The 18,772-nt window shown below is 43.9% G+C and overlaps 2 protein-coding genes across 2 annotated transcripts in view; both read left to right on the forward strand.

Annotated features, from left to right (window-relative positions):
* The window catches only part of LOC137322173 (calcium and integrin-binding family member 4-like), a 50,709-nt gene extending 50,077 nt beyond the window's left edge, over positions 1-632 (forward strand). The window contains exon 6 of the mRNA XM_067985288.1: positions 467-632. Within this exon, the coding sequence (XP_067841389.1) occupies positions 467-632 (166 nt within the window). The remainder of the gene's footprint in view (positions 1-466) is intronic.
* Positions 633-11,799: 11,167 nt separating this feature from the next.
* On the forward strand, positions 11,800-18,498 carry gja10b (gap junction protein alpha 10 b). Its single transcript, XM_067983828.1, has 3 exons — positions 11,800-12,721; positions 14,970-15,523; positions 18,460-18,498. Exons 1-3 carry the CDS (start codon positions 11,800-11,802, stop codon positions 18,496-18,498), a joined length of 1,515 nt encoding a protein of 504 aa, XP_067839929.1.
* The last annotated feature ends 274 nt before the right edge of the window (positions 18,499-18,772 follow it).

The following is an 18,772-nucleotide window of genomic DNA, read 5'->3' on the forward strand; positions in this document are numbered from 1 at the left end:
TCCTCACTTGATAATTGCATCTACTTTTTTTGCTAGAATTAGTGAACAGAGGAAAATAAATCTTAGTTTCAATTATACCAAATTTGTCAGTTAACACTTTTTATAATGGAGCTATCACTATCACCATCTCTATAACTCTACCTTCCTCCAGCCCTATAACCTCCTCGTCTGAACTCTCCATTCCACTGACTCCAGCTTTTTGTGCTTCCTCTTTCCCATCTTTGCTTTCAGCTGCCTAGGTCCCAAGCTCTGGAATTCCCTTTCTAAATTGCTCCACTTCCTTCCTTCCTTAAAACCTACTTCTTTGGTCTCCCCTCCTAATTTTTCCTTCTTTGACTTGGTGTCTAGTTTTCCTTATGGCTCTGTAAAGCACCTTGGTAAGATTTTCTACAATGGAGGTGCTATATAAATGCAAGTTGTTCTTGTTGTTGTTGAGGAAAACATTTGACACTGTTCTACATGACAGACTGTGTGCCTATGGAATAGAGAGCAAAATCTTAGAAGAAGTAGAAAGAGGAACCTGGGACTCTCTACTTCAGGCACTACGACCACCTCTCACAAACATCATCAGTCACCCTCTCCTCCTCAAGCACCAGTCCAGAGACATTTACCCAAAGGTGATTATTTCATGAGCTACAGAGGGTGCATAGAATAATGCTCAGAGCACAAGAGAGACAGGGCTGGAAGAGGAGGAGGCAGGTGGAATTATGCATGCAAGTAATTGCTGTTCGGTGAGATGTGTTGCCCTACCATAAGATCCCGATTTAGCCCTCCTCACCCCTTAACTAGAGTGCATTGTGAAGAGTTATTTGTTCAGCACTTGGCTGGTGTGTTACTTTGCTTGCCCTGGTTAGGTCAGTCACCTTCATATGACACTGGTCTGCAGTCCTGAGGGTGACAGAGTTAGCACTAGTGGCCAATGCCACTTCCCTCTACACAAGAAACATCTTTTGGAAGCGTCCTTCCCTCGATACCCAGCAGTTTGTCTCTCCTCTGCCCTATTTCATTAAGTGAGTTTTCAGGTCTGACTCATTGAAGTTGTGGGCTTTTCTTTTGTGCCTCTGTACCACGTCCTTGTCATTTCTCTGGCTGCCTCTGCCAGCTGCTCCTCTGGTTGATGTTCTTGAAGATTGTCATGATAGTACTCATGACACATCAGGTCAAGCTACCTGACAGTGAATTGAGTGAGCCAAGGGCTTAGGTACTTACCCGCTGCTCGCCCAGCCTGTTGCTGCAGGTAAGTACCTCAGCCAGAACTGGCTTTTTAAAAGCTGCAGTAATTTCCAAGAACTCCAGCATATTGCTCACGATTTACGACAATTACTCCTCCAATGGATAGTGACACTATTAATTAGGTGCTACTAGAACAAACTACATTATGAACTATATTTCCACTTTTTCAGAAAAATGTTTAATAACATTTTTTTGGGTAGATTTTATTAACTGTAAATGAAAAAGGTGGGTGCGAGTGGTTTTGGTGGGGCAACAGGAATTCATGTGTTAATTTTAGGATGGTAGCAACACTCTGAGCAGTAGTAATAACAGACAAAGGGGCTGATTTTCTCTCCCCCTGCCCCGCCTGGGCACACCACTCTTCCCCTTTGGAGGATCCCCAGGAAATCGCTGGACAATGCAAAGGGCAAAGACCCGGTATTACAGTTTTCTACTCCACCAAGTATCCATTCAATGCAAAGCAGTGAAAAATCAGTGCCAAAAAAATCTGTTAATACTTCAATTGATCCTTCTCCCCTGTTAAAAGACATCTAGCATTTTTGTCAATATTAATGTACAGTAAAAAATATACCTCGCTATATGTCCTGTGTGATAAAGAATTATCAGGTTCCCTGTGAGAGGAATTCAACAAAGAATGAGTTTCTGGTGTGTATCTCTTCCATTTTTAATAGCATTATCTTTTTTTTAGATCCTTCACAATTCGTTTGAGTGAATGAAAGATACTGCATAAGAGTGTAAGAAGCAAGACGTGAAGAAGAACATGTTGCTAGCATGCAAAGCATTCAAGCATCTTATTTAGTATTGGTGCATTACATTCATTGTATTATAAATTGTGAATCAGCAAGTTCTTTAATTGAGGTTGAGACAAGTATCCCACAGTCTTTTAATTTAACGTCATAAATTTTCCTGTGAGTACAACTCACACGTATATTTTTTGCAGACATTTGCAAAACATTCCAATATCTTTTCACTTGCAGAGATGTTAGGAGCTTTCAATCCTCTCAGAATTGTTCCACATGAACAAGTGAATATGATACAAATATTGCTAGTGTACATAATTTGTGTAATTCCTACTGTCATCAAAGAAAGGCAGATGTAGTTGGAAATTTAGACTTAAAATTTTGACTTAAAGCAGATAATTAGAACAATTAACAGTCGACCTATGCATTTCCACTGATCCAGCAGCTTAATCAAATGCAAATGTCTTGTTATCCTATAACCTTAATGGCCAAAAATAAGAAAAGGACTGCAGTTTTTAGAGGAAGAGGTACTAACAGACATGCATACACTACTAAAAATAATTATTCTTCAGACAAATCTGTTTTGTTTTTTCAGCATAGTTAAAAACCGACATACAAGTGGTTTGTTAAGTTAATTTTTAAGAATATCAATAAAGGCTGTGTTTGCCATTTTTTTCCTTAATGATGTTAAGTATTATAAATTGAAAGCTGATGATTTTAAAGAGCCTTCAAAAATATTTGATAAAATGAATGCAAATACTGCCAAATCCAACACCTTTCACCATGATAGCAATAAGAGTCTTTTCTAGAAGAGCATGGGATAGATTTCCTGTTGCACTTGGACATATTGGATTGCCAGGTTGCAATGCATTGGGAAAATTGGGATTGCACACCCATAATGAAGCTTGCCCAATTTTCTGTCCATTCAAAGTACTTTTCTTTCTTGTATTATTTGCTTCCCTTTCACTCTGTTGAGCTTTCAGCACCACAATCTATCCTACTCAAGAGAACAGGAATTTAAACTGCTTCCAGACTTTTGTTAATGCTATTCTATTACTGACTGCTCCATTTTTTTTATTTTTTTTATTCGTTCACGGGATGTGGGCGTCGCTGGCAAGGCCGGCATTTATTGCCCATCCCTAATTGCCCTCGAGAAGGTGGTGGTGAGCCGCCTTCTTGAACCGCTGCAGTCCGTGTGGTGACGGTTCTCCCACAATGCTGTTAGGAAGGGAGTTCCAGGATTTTGACCCAGCGACAATGAAGGAACGGCGATATATTTCCAAGTCGGGATGGTGTGTGACTTGGAGGGGAATGTGCAGGTGGTGTTGTTCCTATGTGCCTGCTGCCCTTGTTCTTCTAGGTGGTAGAGGTCACGGGTTTGGGAGGTGCTGTCGAAGAAGCCTTGGCGAGTTGCTGCAGTGCATCCTGTGGATGGTACACACTGCAGCCACAGTGCGCCGGTGGTGAAGGGAGTGAATGTTTAGGGTGGTGGATGGGGTGCCAATCAAGCGGGCTGCTTTATCTTGGATGGTGTCGAGCTTCTTGAGTGTTGTTGGAGCTGCACTCATCCAGGCAAGTGGAGAGTATTCCATCACACTCCTGACTTGTGCCTTGTAGATGGTGGAAAGGCTTTGGGGAGTCAGGAGGTGAGTCACTCGCCACAGAATACCCAGCCTCTGACCTGCTCTCGTAGCCACTGTATTTATATGGCTGGTCCAGTTAAGTTTCTGGTCAATGGTGACCCCCAGGATGTTGATGGTGGGGGATTCGGCGATGGTAATGCCGTTGAATGTCAAGGGGAGGTGGTTAGACTCTCTCTTGTTGGAGATGGTCATTGCCTGGCACTTATCTGGCGCGAATATTACTTGCCACTTATGAGCCCAAGCCTGGATGTTGTCCAGGTCTTGCTGCATGCAGGCTCGGACTGCTTCATTATCTGAGGGGTTGCGAATGGAACTGAACGCTGTGCAGTCATCAGCGAACATCCCCATTTCTGATCTTATGATGGAGGGAAGGTCATTGATGAAGCAGCTGAAGATGGTTGGGCCAAGGACACTGCCCTGAGGAACTCCTGCAGCAATGCCCTGTGGCTGAGATGACTGGCCTCCAACAACCACTACCATCTTCCTTTGTGCCAGGTATGACTCCAGCCACTGGAGAGTTTTCCCCCTGATTCCCATTGACTTCAATTTTACTAGGGCTCCTTGGTGCCACACTCGGTCAAATGCTGCCTTGATGTCAAGGGCAGTCACTCTCACCTCACCTCTGGAATTCAGCTCTTTTGTCCATGTTTGGACCAAGGCTGTAATGAGGTCTGGAGCCGAGTGGTCCTGGCGGAACCCAAACTGAGCATCGGTGAGCAGGTTATTGGTGAGTAAGTGCCGCTTGATAGCACTGTCGACGACACCTTCCATCACTTTGCTGATGATTGAGAGTAGACTGATGGGGCGGTAATTGGCCGGATTGGATTTGTCCTGCTTTTTGTGGACAGGACATACCTGGGCAATTTTCCACATTGTTGGGTGGATGCCAGTGTTGTAGCTGTACTGGAACAGCTTGGCTAGAGGCGCAGTTAGTTCTGGAGCACAAGTCTTCAGCACTACAGCTGGGATGTTGTCGGGGCCCATAGCCTTTGCTGTATCCAGTGCACTCAGCCGTTTCTTGATATCACGTGGAGTGAATCAAATTGGCCGAAGACTGGCTTCCGTGATGGTGGGGATATCGGGAGGAGGCTGAGATGGATTATCCACTCGGCACTTCTGGCTGAAGATGGTTGCAAACGCTTCAGCCTTGTCTTTTGCACTCACGTGCTGGACTCCGCCATCATTGAGAATGGGGATGTTTGCAGAGCCTCCTCCTCCCGTTAGTTGTTTAATTGTCCACCACCATTCACGACTGGATGTGGCAGGACTGTCAGAGCTTTGATCTGATCCGTTGGTTGTGGAATCGCTTAGCTCTGTCTATAGCATGTTGCTTCCGCTGTTTAGCATGCATGTAGTCCTGAGTTGTAGCTTCACCAGGTTGGCACCTCATTTTTAGGTACGCCTGGTGCTGCTCCTGGCATGCTCTTCTACACTCCTCATTGAACCAGGGTTGATCCCCTGGCTTGTTGGTAATGGTAGAGTGAGGAATATGCCGGGCCATGAGGTTACAGATTGTGCTGGAATACAATTCTGCTGCTGCTGATGGCCCACAGCGCCTCATGGATGCCCAGTTTTGAGCTGCTAGATCTGTTCTGAATCTATCCCATTTAGCACGGTGGTCGTGCCACACAACACGTTGGATGGTGTCCTCAGTGCGAAGACGGGATTTCATCTCCACGAGGACTGTGCGGTGGTCACTCCTACCAATACTGTCATGGACAGATGCATTTGCGACAGGTAGATTGGTGAGGACGAGGTCAAGTAAGTTTTTCCCTCGTGTTGGTTCGCTCACCACCTGCCGCAGGCCCAGTCTAGCAGCTATGTCCTTCAGGACTCGGCCAGCAGTGGTGCTACCGAGCCACTCTTGGTGATGGACATTGAAGTCCCCCACCCAGAGTACATTTTGTGCCCTTGCTACCCTCAGTGCTTCCTCCAAGTGGTGTTCAACATGGAGGAGGACTGATTCATCAGCTGAGGGAGGACGGTTGGTGGTAATCAGCAGGAGGTTTCCTTGCCCATGTTTGACCTGATGCCATGAGGTCCAGAGTCAATGTTGAGGACTCCCAGGGCCACTCCCTCCTGACTGCATATCACTGTACCGCCACCTCTGGTGGGTCTGTCCTGCCGGTGGGACAGGACATACCCAGGGATGGTGATGGAAGAGTCTGGGACGTTGGCTGAAAGATATGATTCTGTGAGTATGGCTGTGTCAGGCTGTTGCTTGACTCGTCTGTGGGACAGCTCTCCCAATTTTGGCACAAGTCCCCAGATGTTAGTAAGGAGGACCTTGCAGGGTCGACTGGGCTTGGTGTTTTGCCGTTGTCGTGTCCGGTGCCTCGTGGTCCGATGCCAGGTGGTCCGTCCGGTTTTATTCTTTTTATGACTTTTCGTAGCGAGATTTTACAACTGAGTGGCTTGCTAGGCCATTTCAGAAGGCAATTAAGAATCAACCACATTGCTGTGGGTCTGGAGTCACATCTTGGCCAGACCGGGTAAGGGCAGCAGGCTTCCTTCCCTAAAGGGCATTAGTGAACCAGATGGGTTTTTACGACAATCCGGTAGTTTCATGGCCATCATTACTGATACTAGTATTTTAATTCCAGATTTTTATTTAATTAATTGAATTTAATTAATTAATTGAATTTAAATTCGCCAGCTGCCATGGCAGGATTTGAACTCATGACTCTGGATTTTAGTCCAGGCCTCTGGATTACTAGCCCAGTAACATAACCACTATGCTACCGTACCCATGTACAAGAGCATTTTGGAATGGGATTTCTTACCATTCAAACCCTGTGGTGCAGTGGCATATCTGCCCAAATGAGAGGGGTAATGAGCAAAGTTAGTACTGCATATCCATTCTGTGGCCAGAATGCACTTGCAGTGCTGGAGATTGCAGATATCCCATTATCTGAAATGGCTGCTTCTCAAATTTTGGTTACACTCTCCTGGACAGTATGGGCTCGATATTAGGAGGGAGGCGGGTTGGCAGCGGGGGTCGACTGGGCGCATGGGTAACGCGCCCAGTGAATTTGGGGTGCTCCGCATGCGATCGCAGCCTAATTGAAGACACTTACCTTGGCTTCCAGGTTTCCCGTTCTCGACCTGTGCAGCGGGCACACTGCGCACCCGCATCACAGGCTGTCAGCAGGAGGAGCCCTATTTAAAGGGGCAGTCCTCCAATGCTCCTCCTGCTGCAAACAACCAATTTAGAAGCATGGAGCAGACAAGAGGCAAGGCTGCTCCAGGGTTCTCTGACTCCTCACTCCAGGTGCTGCTCGATGGGGAGGAGGGAAATTTTTTTCCCATCGGATGGGAGGAAGTGTCCTCCCCCCACCACCAAGAAGGCCTGGCTGGAGGTGGCCAAGGAGGTCACCAGCAGTGGCAATGTGTCCAGAACAATGTGCAGTGCAGGAAGAGATTTAATGACCTAACCAGTTCAGCCAAAGTGAGTCTACTTACGCATTCTCGCACACTCCGTCTTCCACAACACCACCACCACCACACAACTCCTTCTGCACTGCCACCACAATGCTCTCGCATCACTCCTCACATCCACTCAACTATCATCCTCACCTTGCCTGCACGTACTCACCGCCCCAGTTACCATTCGAACACTACCACGCAACCCAATCCTCATACAATCTCATGGCTATGTCTCACACGCACCCTACCATGCATCTCCCTCACACTCTCCCCCACCCACACCAAAGCATGCAGCGGGTCACCATGCAACCATCACTCAATCACGCCTCTGTGTTTCGCCTTGATAGGAGAAGAGATGCCAGAATACCCAGGAGAGGGCAAGGACCGGAGGGGGCCTGCCACACCCGGTGGCCTTAACAGATGCGGAGTAGCAGGCACTCAAAATAAGCCGGATGCTGGAGTGCCTGTCCGTGGCGGACGCCGAGACTGGGAGTGCACAAGAGGCTGGTGACAGAAATCTAACACTCAGCACTCATGATAGCGAATGATCTTAGCATCACTTGGCATCTGCAGCAGCTCAATATCTGTCCACATGCTTAATATTGCTTTCTGTTCTCTTGCTGGGCCATCTGCGACTGCCGTGACTGTGGAGGGTGAGACTTGCATTCACCAGCGCAGATACGCACACCTCGGTGGGTCCCTGTCCTCACTTAGTTGGGCTTGCACATGGTGAGGAACCACGCACATGTGAGCACGAGCAGACCCTGGTGGCAGGGGCACTCTTCTCCAGGCTCTGCTCAGCTGGACCCATATGCTGAACCCTGGGGGCCAGCCGTGAAAAAGAGAGTCATCGAGGGGCAGCATCACATTGCCGAGGTACTGGAACAGTTGCCATGCGCACTCTCCAAAATCACGCAGAGGATGGAGGAGTCCAACTCCTGCATGAGTGGAATACTGTCACAGGGATGTGAAGGCATCTCTGAGATAGTGTCGCGGGTAGGTGCGGGAATGTCTGCGATGGAGGAAAGGCTAGCCTCCATCGAGCAACATGCACGACTCAACAATGAGTCCATTCAGGCCCTGACAATGGCCGTTTGGATTCAGGGTGAGCAACATTCTGCCACTTTAAACAGGCTGACAGATACCTTACAACTGGCCTTCCAAGGCTTCACACAAGTCTTCCAAACTGTCGTCCAGCAGGGTGGAAGGAGTGATGTGGGCCTGGGCCAGGAGAGGGATGATGGTGAAAGGAGACTTGGAAGTGGGGACGCCACTCAAAGCACTCCCACGTCTCACTTGTTGCCCCCCTCTCAACCAGTATCCGCAATGCTGCCTCCTCCCCAGGTGGCTGAGTCTGCCCCTGCACAGGTGCAGATGGAGCAGTCTTTGGAGGGGCCCTCACGGGCACCGAAACCCAGAGGGCATCCGCGCAAAGCATCCCATTGGTCAGGGCATGGACAAGAGCAACCTGCCACTACCTCTGCTGAAGCCACAGGGGTAGCACCATGTAGGGGTTCCCATAAACGTAAGGCGAAGGATTTGTGAGCACAAAGGGGATGCACAAGGGTGTAAGACGAAATGTCATTTTTAAATTTATTTTCATTTGTTTCGCAAAAAATCATTAAAAATTGTTATCACCACTACTGCCACGTCTTTGAAAATCTTGTCTGGTTTGCGCAATAATGCCCTTTCCTGAGGATCACCATGAAGACCCACACCTGATGCTACCCATTGTGTCACAGAGTGGGTGTAGGTGTATTTGCAGGGCTCTTTTGTGCAGATGACTGAGAGACGCCGGCCATGTCCCCGATGGCACACTGAAAGGATGTGGAGGAGACGTTGTTGAGGGCAGTGGTGACTTTGACAGCGACAGGTAAGAAGATGGTGCTCGGGCCAGCCGGGAGCAGCTCGGCATGAAGCAGGCTGCAGATGCCTATGACTACATGTCGAGTGACTCTGAGTCTCCATGTGCACTGCTGCTCAGAGAGGTCCAGGATGCTGAACCTCGGTCTGTAGGCCCTGTGGGGAGGGTAGTGCCTTCTGCGACACATCTGTCTCCGCGGTTGCCCTCCCTCCTGCTGTGCAGGTGGATGTGTCACAGCAATGTGTTGTGGAGCGCCACGTGTCAGAGGTGGACAGCATGGCTGGCAAGGCTGGTGATGCTGTTCGTCCTCCGAGGAAATCATGGCTGCAGCTATGGCAGCCCCCATCCGGAAGATGTACGTTTGAGGGGGTCTGCAAGGTAGGTAAATATGTCTGCACACCGGGGTTGAGGTTGCAAGTTTCCCCAGTAGGGGAAACACTCTCAGTTTAGATGAAAATCCCACCCCTCCTAAAATATCCTACAAATCAGGTCTGCTAATGACCTGAACTATCAAATTAATTGCCTTAAGTGGGATCCCGCCGGCTTTAATTGCCAGCGGGAGTCCCGCATCAGGGGGCTGCGCGCGCATTTAAGCGCGTCACTGGGGAACCTGGAAATGGGCGGGTTGGAGCCGGGCTCGGGATCCACCTCGGGAATCCCCAATTTTCGGAGCCCCCCCACCACGAACCTGCCAGCTCGGACGTCCAAAAATCGAGCCCTATGTCTTTAGTCACTGGGTGTACTGGGAGAGATCAGAGGACTGCAGACAGGTCCGTACCTGGGCTAAACACAATAAACGGTCCACCTAAGTGATTATGCTCACTAGAAGCTTTCCACAACTAATGGGTACCATAGGCTATACAGTTGTAACTGTACAAGCCACACAAATTTCACAATTACCATTTGAAAAAATTACTGGTTATTGACTATTAGGTTGGACAGTCTGTCTGTTACTTATTAGTTGTGCATTCATTTTAAGGGAAGGTGCTTGAAGTTGCTCTGGTAGAATTGGGCTTCTTCCAATGCAGCCACTTACAGGCCTGAGTAAATTAGGACATCCCTACTTAGGAAGTAAACATCCGTTTTCAAGGTTCATTGTCTATTGAGAGATAGTCCATTGAAATTAATAGTCCACTTTGCACAATGCACTTTGTTAAGAAGATGGAAAGCAACTGAACAGCAGTAACATTTACTGGTTACTTCTCAATTGCAATTTAAATGAAATAATCAATTTAAGAACAAATGGATACAGACTTTGTCTTAATTTGCATTCAATTAGGTTGAAGAACTGGTAAAAGAATGAAAAGGTGATTTGTGTAACTAAGTTACAATTACAGAGTACATGATCAGTCACAATTATTAAGATTGAATAATATTGAAATTCTTCGATAAAGTCATGTCTGTACTATTTCAGAACAAGTTAACGCTATAATTGGACAAGAAATATGCACGTTACTATAATATTAATATAAGCACTAGAAATAATACAACTAACAGTGTTCTAGGAAATAGAACACTCAGGCAGTTGACTATGAAATCGGACATGACCGATTGATCTGAATCCCAGAGTTTGCAAAACATAATTGATTTTTGCTGGTCATGTTACAGTTCCAATAACAAAAAAGCTGCACATTTCGAAAGTGTTCCTGTAGAACATCAGAGATTTTAAACTTAATTCATGTATTCTTCTGAAGGAAAGTACGTGATGTTCATAATTTGTAAAAGAAAATCCATATTTTATCTGGATAGGTAAAAGTTTCCAACCCCTAAGCTGCGTGGAATCTGAGTGCTATGTATTATGCACTGAGTGTAATTAGTGCGGACACATTAATAGCACTAATGAATAACTTGTCAGCCTGAGGGACTCTTCCAATATTGTTGCCATTGCCTCCAGTAATTATAGATTAATTCTGAATTCCGGACATTGTGAAATCAATTTATGATCAATCATTCAAAAAAAAGTAATTTGTGAATTAGATTGTTAAAGTTTGTATCACGGGGCAATTCAACAAAGTAATGATCGGAGTGCGTCGAAGAGCAAGTATTTGTGATTATTCTTCTGCCGTTCAAGAAAAATCGACCCCAAAACTAAAGAAGTACGTCTGCTGAGACCAGATATTTATTTTTGAAACAGTTTTCGTTTTTTTAAAGTTTTATAAGTGCCTACGAACCTAGGATTTCTAAAAGTTTCAAATAATAACAGCAATGAAGAGCACTTAGTTTAGGTTATAGCGTGACATTACATGTATTTTAATGTGACTGTCTTTAAACTTATTTTTTTAATTAAACGTAATGAAATGGCAATAATCAGCTAGATTGTTCATGGTGCTATTGAGGTTGATGCAGATGGCTAACTGGAGATAAGTTTCAGGAAAGATGATCGGTACTAATCAAAAGCAAAATATTGTGAATGCTGGAAATCTGAAATAAAAACAGAAAATGCTGGAGAAGCTCAGCATGTCAGGCAGCATCTGTGGAGAAAGGAACAGTTAATGTTTCAAGTCTAAGACCTTTCCGCAGAACAGGTCGGTACCAATGCCTGACAAAGACTAAAGACTGGCGCGGAACAGTGGAGAGCGAGTTTTGGAAGCAGCTTATTGAAATAGTTCTGACTTTCCAATTGTTCAATGCTTGACAGAACATCTGCGAGAAATGACTGGGGGAGGGGTTCACACGTATTGTGCAGCAGTATGATGATGATAAACATCCCCTTTTAGTACTAGCGACAGCCCAAATGATCGCTAGGCAAATAAACGCGGAGAGGGAGTAATAACAGACAAAGAGAGAACGAAATTGAGCTTTGAGGGGTTAGAAAAGTGGATAGATACTGGTCAATGGTGAAAACGTTGACATACTCATTGCTTTCAGACCGAGAAGAAATGAGGTTGTGAAGATGGGAGATTGGAATTTGCTAGGAAGCATTTTGGAAGAGGTGCATGTTCATTCAACCATCGTGGGGAAGATCTGGTTGACAATCCTATTCATTTTCAGGATGTTGGTTCTTGGGGCGGCTGCAGAAGATGTTTGGGATGACGAACAAGCTGAATTCATCTGCAACACAGAGCAGCCAGGCTGCAGGAACGTCTGCTACGATAAGGCTTTCCCTATTTCTCTCATTAGGTACTGGGTCTTACAAGTCATCTTCGTGTCTTCACCATCCTTGGTCTACATGGGTCACGCACTCTACCGACTGAGAGCACTCGAGAAGGAAAGGCAGCGAAAGAAAGCCCACATCCGAGCCGAATTGGAAGACATTGAGCCGACGATGGAAGAGCACAAAAGGCTGGAAAAAGAACTGAGAAAGTTGGAAGAGCAGCGCAAGGTAAATAAGGCACCGCTCCGAGGTTCACTTTTACGCACTTACGTCCTCCAGATCTTGACCAGGTCGGTGATGGAAATTGGTTTCATGGTGGGTCAATATCTCCTGTACGGATTCCGGCTTGCTCCTCTATACAAATGTATACGATCGCCCTGCCCCAATACCGTGGATTGTTTCGTTTCCAGACCCACAGAAAAGACTATTTTCATTGTCTTCATGCTCAGCATTGCTGCCTTCTCCTTGTTTTTGAATATACTTGAAATTATTCACTTAGGGATCAGAAAAATCAAACAGGGGCTTTACCTGGAGTCAGAGCTGAGCATCTGCAAATCGAAGAAGAGCTCAGTTGTACAGCAAGTTTGCATTATGACCAATTCCTCACCTCACAAACTTGTCCCTTTGGCCCTTAGTGGTTATAAACTTTTGCCAGAACAACGGGGAGATCATGGGAACCTTCCTATCTTCCTGGCTCCGACGGTGCTCAGAACGATTAAAGGTGAGGCCTTTATTACTTATTTTCCATATGTTTTATTTCTGCTGCATGTGTTATTTATTACGATCTAAAGAATGGATTTATTTTACACATGCAGTATTAGTTTAAAAAGTATCAAGTTGTCACGGTGGGAGTCAAAAATGAACAGTCAGTTGGGACAGTCTAGATTTCAAGTACCAAATCAAATGTCTGGTTTGAGTGTCTCCACAAGTTCAGCCGGAGAAGCAGTGAACCAGACAGACCACTGGGGTCCTAAGGCTTACGTTTTGCTTTTGTGCCCATTCAGCTGATCGCAGCAAGGACAGGAGTAAACATGCTACAATTGGCCTCAGCATCTATACGTTAAAGTAGTGTTGTCCAATAGAAATCGCTGACTAGACACATGCACTAATTTTAGTAGAAACCACTTTACACACAATGCAGGTAAATGTACTTCAGGTGTACATTTACTTAAGCATCTACCAACATTCAATGCAAAACTTTGTAGTCCTTTTCTTTCACCAGTCTGGAATTCTGGCATGAATTTATCAGACACAGCACATCTTAGTGCAGCTTCTAGGTTTTTGTCCAGCAGTTGCGAACGGTACTTTGACCTCATCAGAGTGATCGCTGTGAATGTTGACTCGCACAATGAGATGCGCCTGACCTAGCCCCGCCCACCCCCTTTTATATACTGGTGAGCAAATTTTAGTGATCTTATGATTTTTTTTCACCAACGCTGGATGCCAAGTGTAAAAATATTCATTCTTTAGATCCTAATAAAGGTCACATCCTAATGTGCACAGTGATAAATATACGTCATTTATTGTTTCCTAATTCAATAATTTCTTTTTCAATATAATCTCCAGATTAATAGAATTTCTACTTTCATAACATTCTTTCCAATTAAATGATGAACCAACTTAATTTATTGATCTTCACTTACAGAGATTGTCAATTTGTATGTAACCACCTATGTGGCATTTAAGAATAAGTTCTAAACAAAAGGAAATTTACTTTAAAAATGAATGGACAAAGGATGGCAGTATAAAAGTAAGACCAAATGTATCATATGATGTGCATGTGGAAATCATAACAAACGTGGAGAATTACCATGTTACCAATACACTAGAGCCTGGACACTACCACTCTTGCAGCTTCTTGGCTCTAATATTTTTAATAAAACGTTGATGTACTTCAGTTATAGGTGAACTTTGGCATTTGAGGCATCCAAGTAGCAATCAGGCTGGGTACCAGAACAAATGAGTACCCAGAAGCAGATATTAGTAAGCCTTCTTCTTACTTTCATGATATCTAGATATTCATACTTTTTTTTTCTATTTGCTATTTTTACTTTTAACAGTATAATTTTTCTATTGAATAGCGAATATCTACTATACAAAATACTGAACAAAGCAGTTGACATAAAATTGTACATCTGCAAGTTGAAAAATAGACCAAGTTAGGCTTCATATTTTAAAAATAAAAATAACAAAAACGTCAAATATTGAAAATCTAAGATCAAAGCACCAATTTCTGGGAATGGACCTGTTGAAAGTCTAACCCAAAATGTTTACAGGTCTTTTTCAGGAGCAACTGATGTGTTGTATACTCCCAGCATTTCCTTTATTTACTTTGGGTTTCATATTATATCTAATTGGACCCTTCCAACTCAAATTCTGTTTGTTTTGATAAATAATATCTGCTACAAAATTAAGTATACAATATAGAAAGTAAATCTACTACTGTAAGTAGTCTACTCCTGAAATTCAAACCAATTTTTTTTCAGAAATCGATTTATCCGGTAGTTTGACATAAGCAATTTAAATAAAACAGCAGGAGGCTTTTTTGCTTGGAAAGTTAATGAATGAACAAATAATTCAAATTAAGCCATTTCAAATTAAGAGTGGACATTATTTTTTAAAAATCAAAATTTCGATTGAGGTCTTGCCACCTCTATACTGACAGCCATCAATGTTTTCAGTATTTTTACAGCAGCAAATAAAATTGGAGTAATCTATTCATTTGCAGCATCAGAGGTTTTGACTACAGGCTTGCATGAACTTTGACCAAATATATTACAAAGATATTAAACAGATCAACTGGCATGCAAGCAGTATAGAATTGTTACAGTGCATCATGTCATTATAAAATTCTTGTCTAACGAACATGTACATGTTAAAATAGAAAATAATTTAATCCATTGCATGCAGGTAAATACTTTTTAACTGAACTCAGATAAATGTCTAACATTTTCATTTCTGATTTTAAGAACCAACTGATCAGACCGGAAGAAACTACTCAGTGGATCAATCTCAACAAGACCAGGAGCAACACAGTGGACAGCATCATAATGAGCACATTGGCAAACATTCAAACCAAAGGAGCTACACCCATCACACACTAGAAAATCAAGATCACTCATCCAGTAGTAGTGATAATGCCTCTAAAAAGCCCCATCAGAATGGCATTGGTTCAAAAACCAGCCATAGTATTGATAACACATTGGAACAAGCTAAGCCAACAACATACCCTTCAAATCAAATGGAAAGTCCAGCCCCCACACGTAATACTCTACGCAAACAGAGCCGGGTCAGTTCTTACAAAGATTATCCAGAAGATTGTGCAGATTCTCAAGATGGCAGTCAGCTTCCCACCATCAGGAAGACCAGCTGCACAGGACTTAAATCAAAGATGATTTCTGAAAGCACATTGGCCAGCCGACCTGAAAGTCCAGATTCCACAAATGTGTCTAGTTCTGAATCAAAACATAAAGAAGAGAGTCCATCTGATACCCCTCCTCCTTCAGGACGCAGAATGTCAATGGCAAGTATAATTTGTAAATGCACTTCTAGTGACCACCTCACATAGGCTTTGAAACAATGCTGTTTGAATATTAGTGTATGAACACTGAATGGACTGAATTTTCAGGGCATCTGCCCAGTGGAAATGGGATGTTAGCTCCCCGAAAATGGTGGGCGGTGATCTACCATCCCAATGTCGCCGTCGTTGTGACCGCAGCAATTTTCCCCAGAGCCTACTGCTGAGCGGTCCGAGCAGCCCATGAGTGAGGCAGTAGAACCATTTAAAATGCTAATCGGGGTCCTATAATGAGCAGCTCAGCCAAAGAGGATCCCAAAAGTATGTTCCTTTTTATTTTTGTGGGGCCTGGAGGTAATGGTGTAATGAACTCTGCGAAAATTCCTCTCCAATTTATGAAGGTGATCAAGCAAGCTTTAGACGATCATGGTGAGTGGTGCCACCATGACTCATTGACCCACCTTACCTTCTATATGTAGAGGTGTTGTCCAGCTCCCTTTTGAATGTTTGCAGTGAATCCACACTCACTGAGCGTGCTGGCAACTTATTCAGAGTTTGACGATTCTCTGCAAAGCAAACTACTTCCTGGCATCTAACATAGTTCTGTGCTTTTGTAACACACACTTTATCAGCAGTATAAAACTCTCGAGCAACTAGGCACATGTTGCTGATTATTTTATGGGCTTGGGAGCACAGGAGAGTCATCGCATGGTGGGAGACTAGATGCCCCCTGCTGTCACACAGACAAAGTGTTCAATGACCCAGCTGCTCAGTTCATACCAGACGAGGCTGAATGGGAGTAGCCAAACAGAAGTCAGAGATCTGAAGGTGTTTTAAATATGGCAAGGCAATGCGCAAGGAAAACCACTGCTGGTCTCTTAAAAATCCTGCGAGGCAAGCAGGGAGGCCATGTGAGCTTGTAAGGTATGAGGCAGCTAGTTATATGGCGACTTACCTTCACCGATCATGGTGAATGGTATGCAAGGGGTTTGTGGGTCATTGGCTGCTCTCTCATGATCATAAAACCAATCATAGTATTGATAACGCATTGGAACAATCTAAGCCAACAACATACCCTTCAACTCAAATGGAAAGTCCAGCCCCCACCCGTAATATTCTCCACAAACAGAGCCGGGTCAGTTCTTACAAAAATTATCCAGAAGATTGTGCCGATTCTCAAGATGGCAGTCAGCTTCCCACCATCAGGAAGACCAGCTGCACTGGACTTATATATTTTGGTTACGCAGGGGACACAAAAGTGGAAGTTTATTCATCCATGCAGTTTGATGTTTTAATACTGAATTATGTAGATACCGAGGAGGGTCTAGACAAGCAGCTCAGGGAAAAGGAGATCAGGGCACCACATTGCAGGGTCAGACTTATTTGTCCACTGCAGACAGCCGCAGAAGTCACTGACCAAGTTGTATGAGGTTGAGGGCCCTGCAGACCTGGTGAAATTCAGGGGGCTAAGCCAATTACTGGTGGAGGGCTTGCCGGGTCAGTTCTGAGCATCACCGAGGTGGGCAGGGTACTGCAAATGGCGTGACAAAGGTAGTTGGGGTTTCACATTCCAGGGAGGCTTGGATAGTACAAACTGAGATTTGGTGGCTTGGTTGGTCTCCCAAGTGTACTGATGCTAATGATGTGCCTGGTCCTTTTGAGACAGGAAATGAGGGAACTCCCAGCATTGAGAGTCTCAGCCCCTGTGCCCCCCCCCCCCCACACCCCCACCATGCAAGGAGCAGGTGAAGGCTCCGTCCCTTACAAGGCCCCATGCCTAATTTCCAGTCTGCCAGTGTTACAGTGGAAGTGCATGAGAAGGGGTAAAAGTGAATGTTCTGTTCAGGAGGTCAGCCATCACATTGTGAGTTTAAAAAAATAGTTTTACTTGAAATTTTGTTGATTTAGTTGCATTTTTCAGAGAAATGCTTAAAGCTAACGCCACTATGCAACCTTATCCTGCAGCATTCTTTCATTTAAAACATCCAGTCATAAAAATACAGAAAAAGCTCCTCATGCCTTTTGATTTTAGAATATTTTCTACAGTGTGATTTAATTATAATTAGCAAAGAAAGAATTTTAAAGGCCTGCTTAAAGAAAATGCTATTTATTAATCAATGAATAGTACAATAAAATGAGCACTTGCACTTTGCATATGTTGGAGTTATTTAATAATTTGCAACTTCTAATGTGTGACTTAATTTAAGCCCCATCTTTGACCACCTGCTTGATGTGTGGTCAAATAGTAAAGTAAGGCTTCTGCCCTTGCCCAGTTTTCCCTTCAACATATCTGAACAAGTTTGGCAATTTCACACTGCGTAAAGATTTAAATTTAAACTCAGATCTCCTGAGAGCTTAGTATCCTTGCAGTATTGCTACCACGTCATTCAAACTTGATACAAGTAATGTGGGTAAAGAAGATACCTACATACAAAGCTATCTGTAGGATAAGATGCAAAGTTGGGATTGAAAATGATGTATGACTGCAATAACAGAGCATAGTAAGAGAAGATAGTTGTGACTGTCTACTTAAGTAATCAAGAAGCCTGAATTATAACTAATGTGGTAGTTGGGCAAATGGCATTTTTAGTTATATGGTTTTAAAGTAAATGGCAAAAGATCCAGAGGGGAGATGAGGAGAATATTTTTTAATGCAGTGAGTTGTTATGATCCGGAATGCACTGGTGGAAGCAGATTCAATAATAACTTTCAAAAGGAAGTTGGATATATACTTGAAAAGGAAACATTTTCAGGGCTATGGGGAAAGGGCAGGGCAATAGGACTAATTGGACAGCTCTTTCAAAGAGCCGCACAGGCATGATGGGCCGAATGGCCTCTTTCTGCACTGTATGATTCTATGATTCTGTGTTTCTTCTAAATTTATTGAAGGAAATGGTAATAATGCACAGTCTTTGATTTGTAAGTTTTTTTTCTCCTTTCAGAGCATGCTCCTAGAACTTTCTTCCATCATGAAAAAGTGAGGAGATGATTCAGTCCATAAGAAATGTGTTGTAATTTACGAGTGCATTAAAGACCGTCAGAAAACAAAGTTCCAAAGTGAAGCAACGGAAAAGCAATTTTCCAAGTCACAAATACTGAGACATAAAAGCTTTAATGATAATTCTTATTATTGCAGATTTGCTTACTGTTTTTAATGCATGAAATATTTAATGAGATCCCCTCTATGTGCTTGTGTTTAACTCTCTACTCAGTAAAACAATCTACTTTATATGTCTTTATAATGATGTAAGTTGC

This window comes from Heptranchias perlo, chromosome 5, assembly GCF_035084215.1.
Source record: "Heptranchias perlo isolate sHepPer1 chromosome 5, sHepPer1.hap1, whole genome shotgun sequence".
In the NCBI taxonomy this organism is placed as follows: domain Eukaryota; kingdom Metazoa; phylum Chordata; class Chondrichthyes; order Hexanchiformes; family Hexanchidae; genus Heptranchias; species Heptranchias perlo.

Coding starts and splice junctions, on each gene's coding strand:
- gja10b (XM_067983828.1), top strand. CDS start 11,800: ATGGGAGATTGGAATTTGCTAGGAAGCATTTTGGAAGAGGTGCATGTT. Junction 12,722..14,969: donor GGTGCTCAGAACGATTAAAG/GTGAGGCCTTTA, acceptor TCTGATTTTAAG/AACCAACTGATCAGACCGGA. Junction 15,524..18,459: donor CAGGACGCAGAATGTCAATG/GCAAGTATAATT, acceptor TTCTCCTTTCAG/AGCATGCTCCTAGAACTTTC.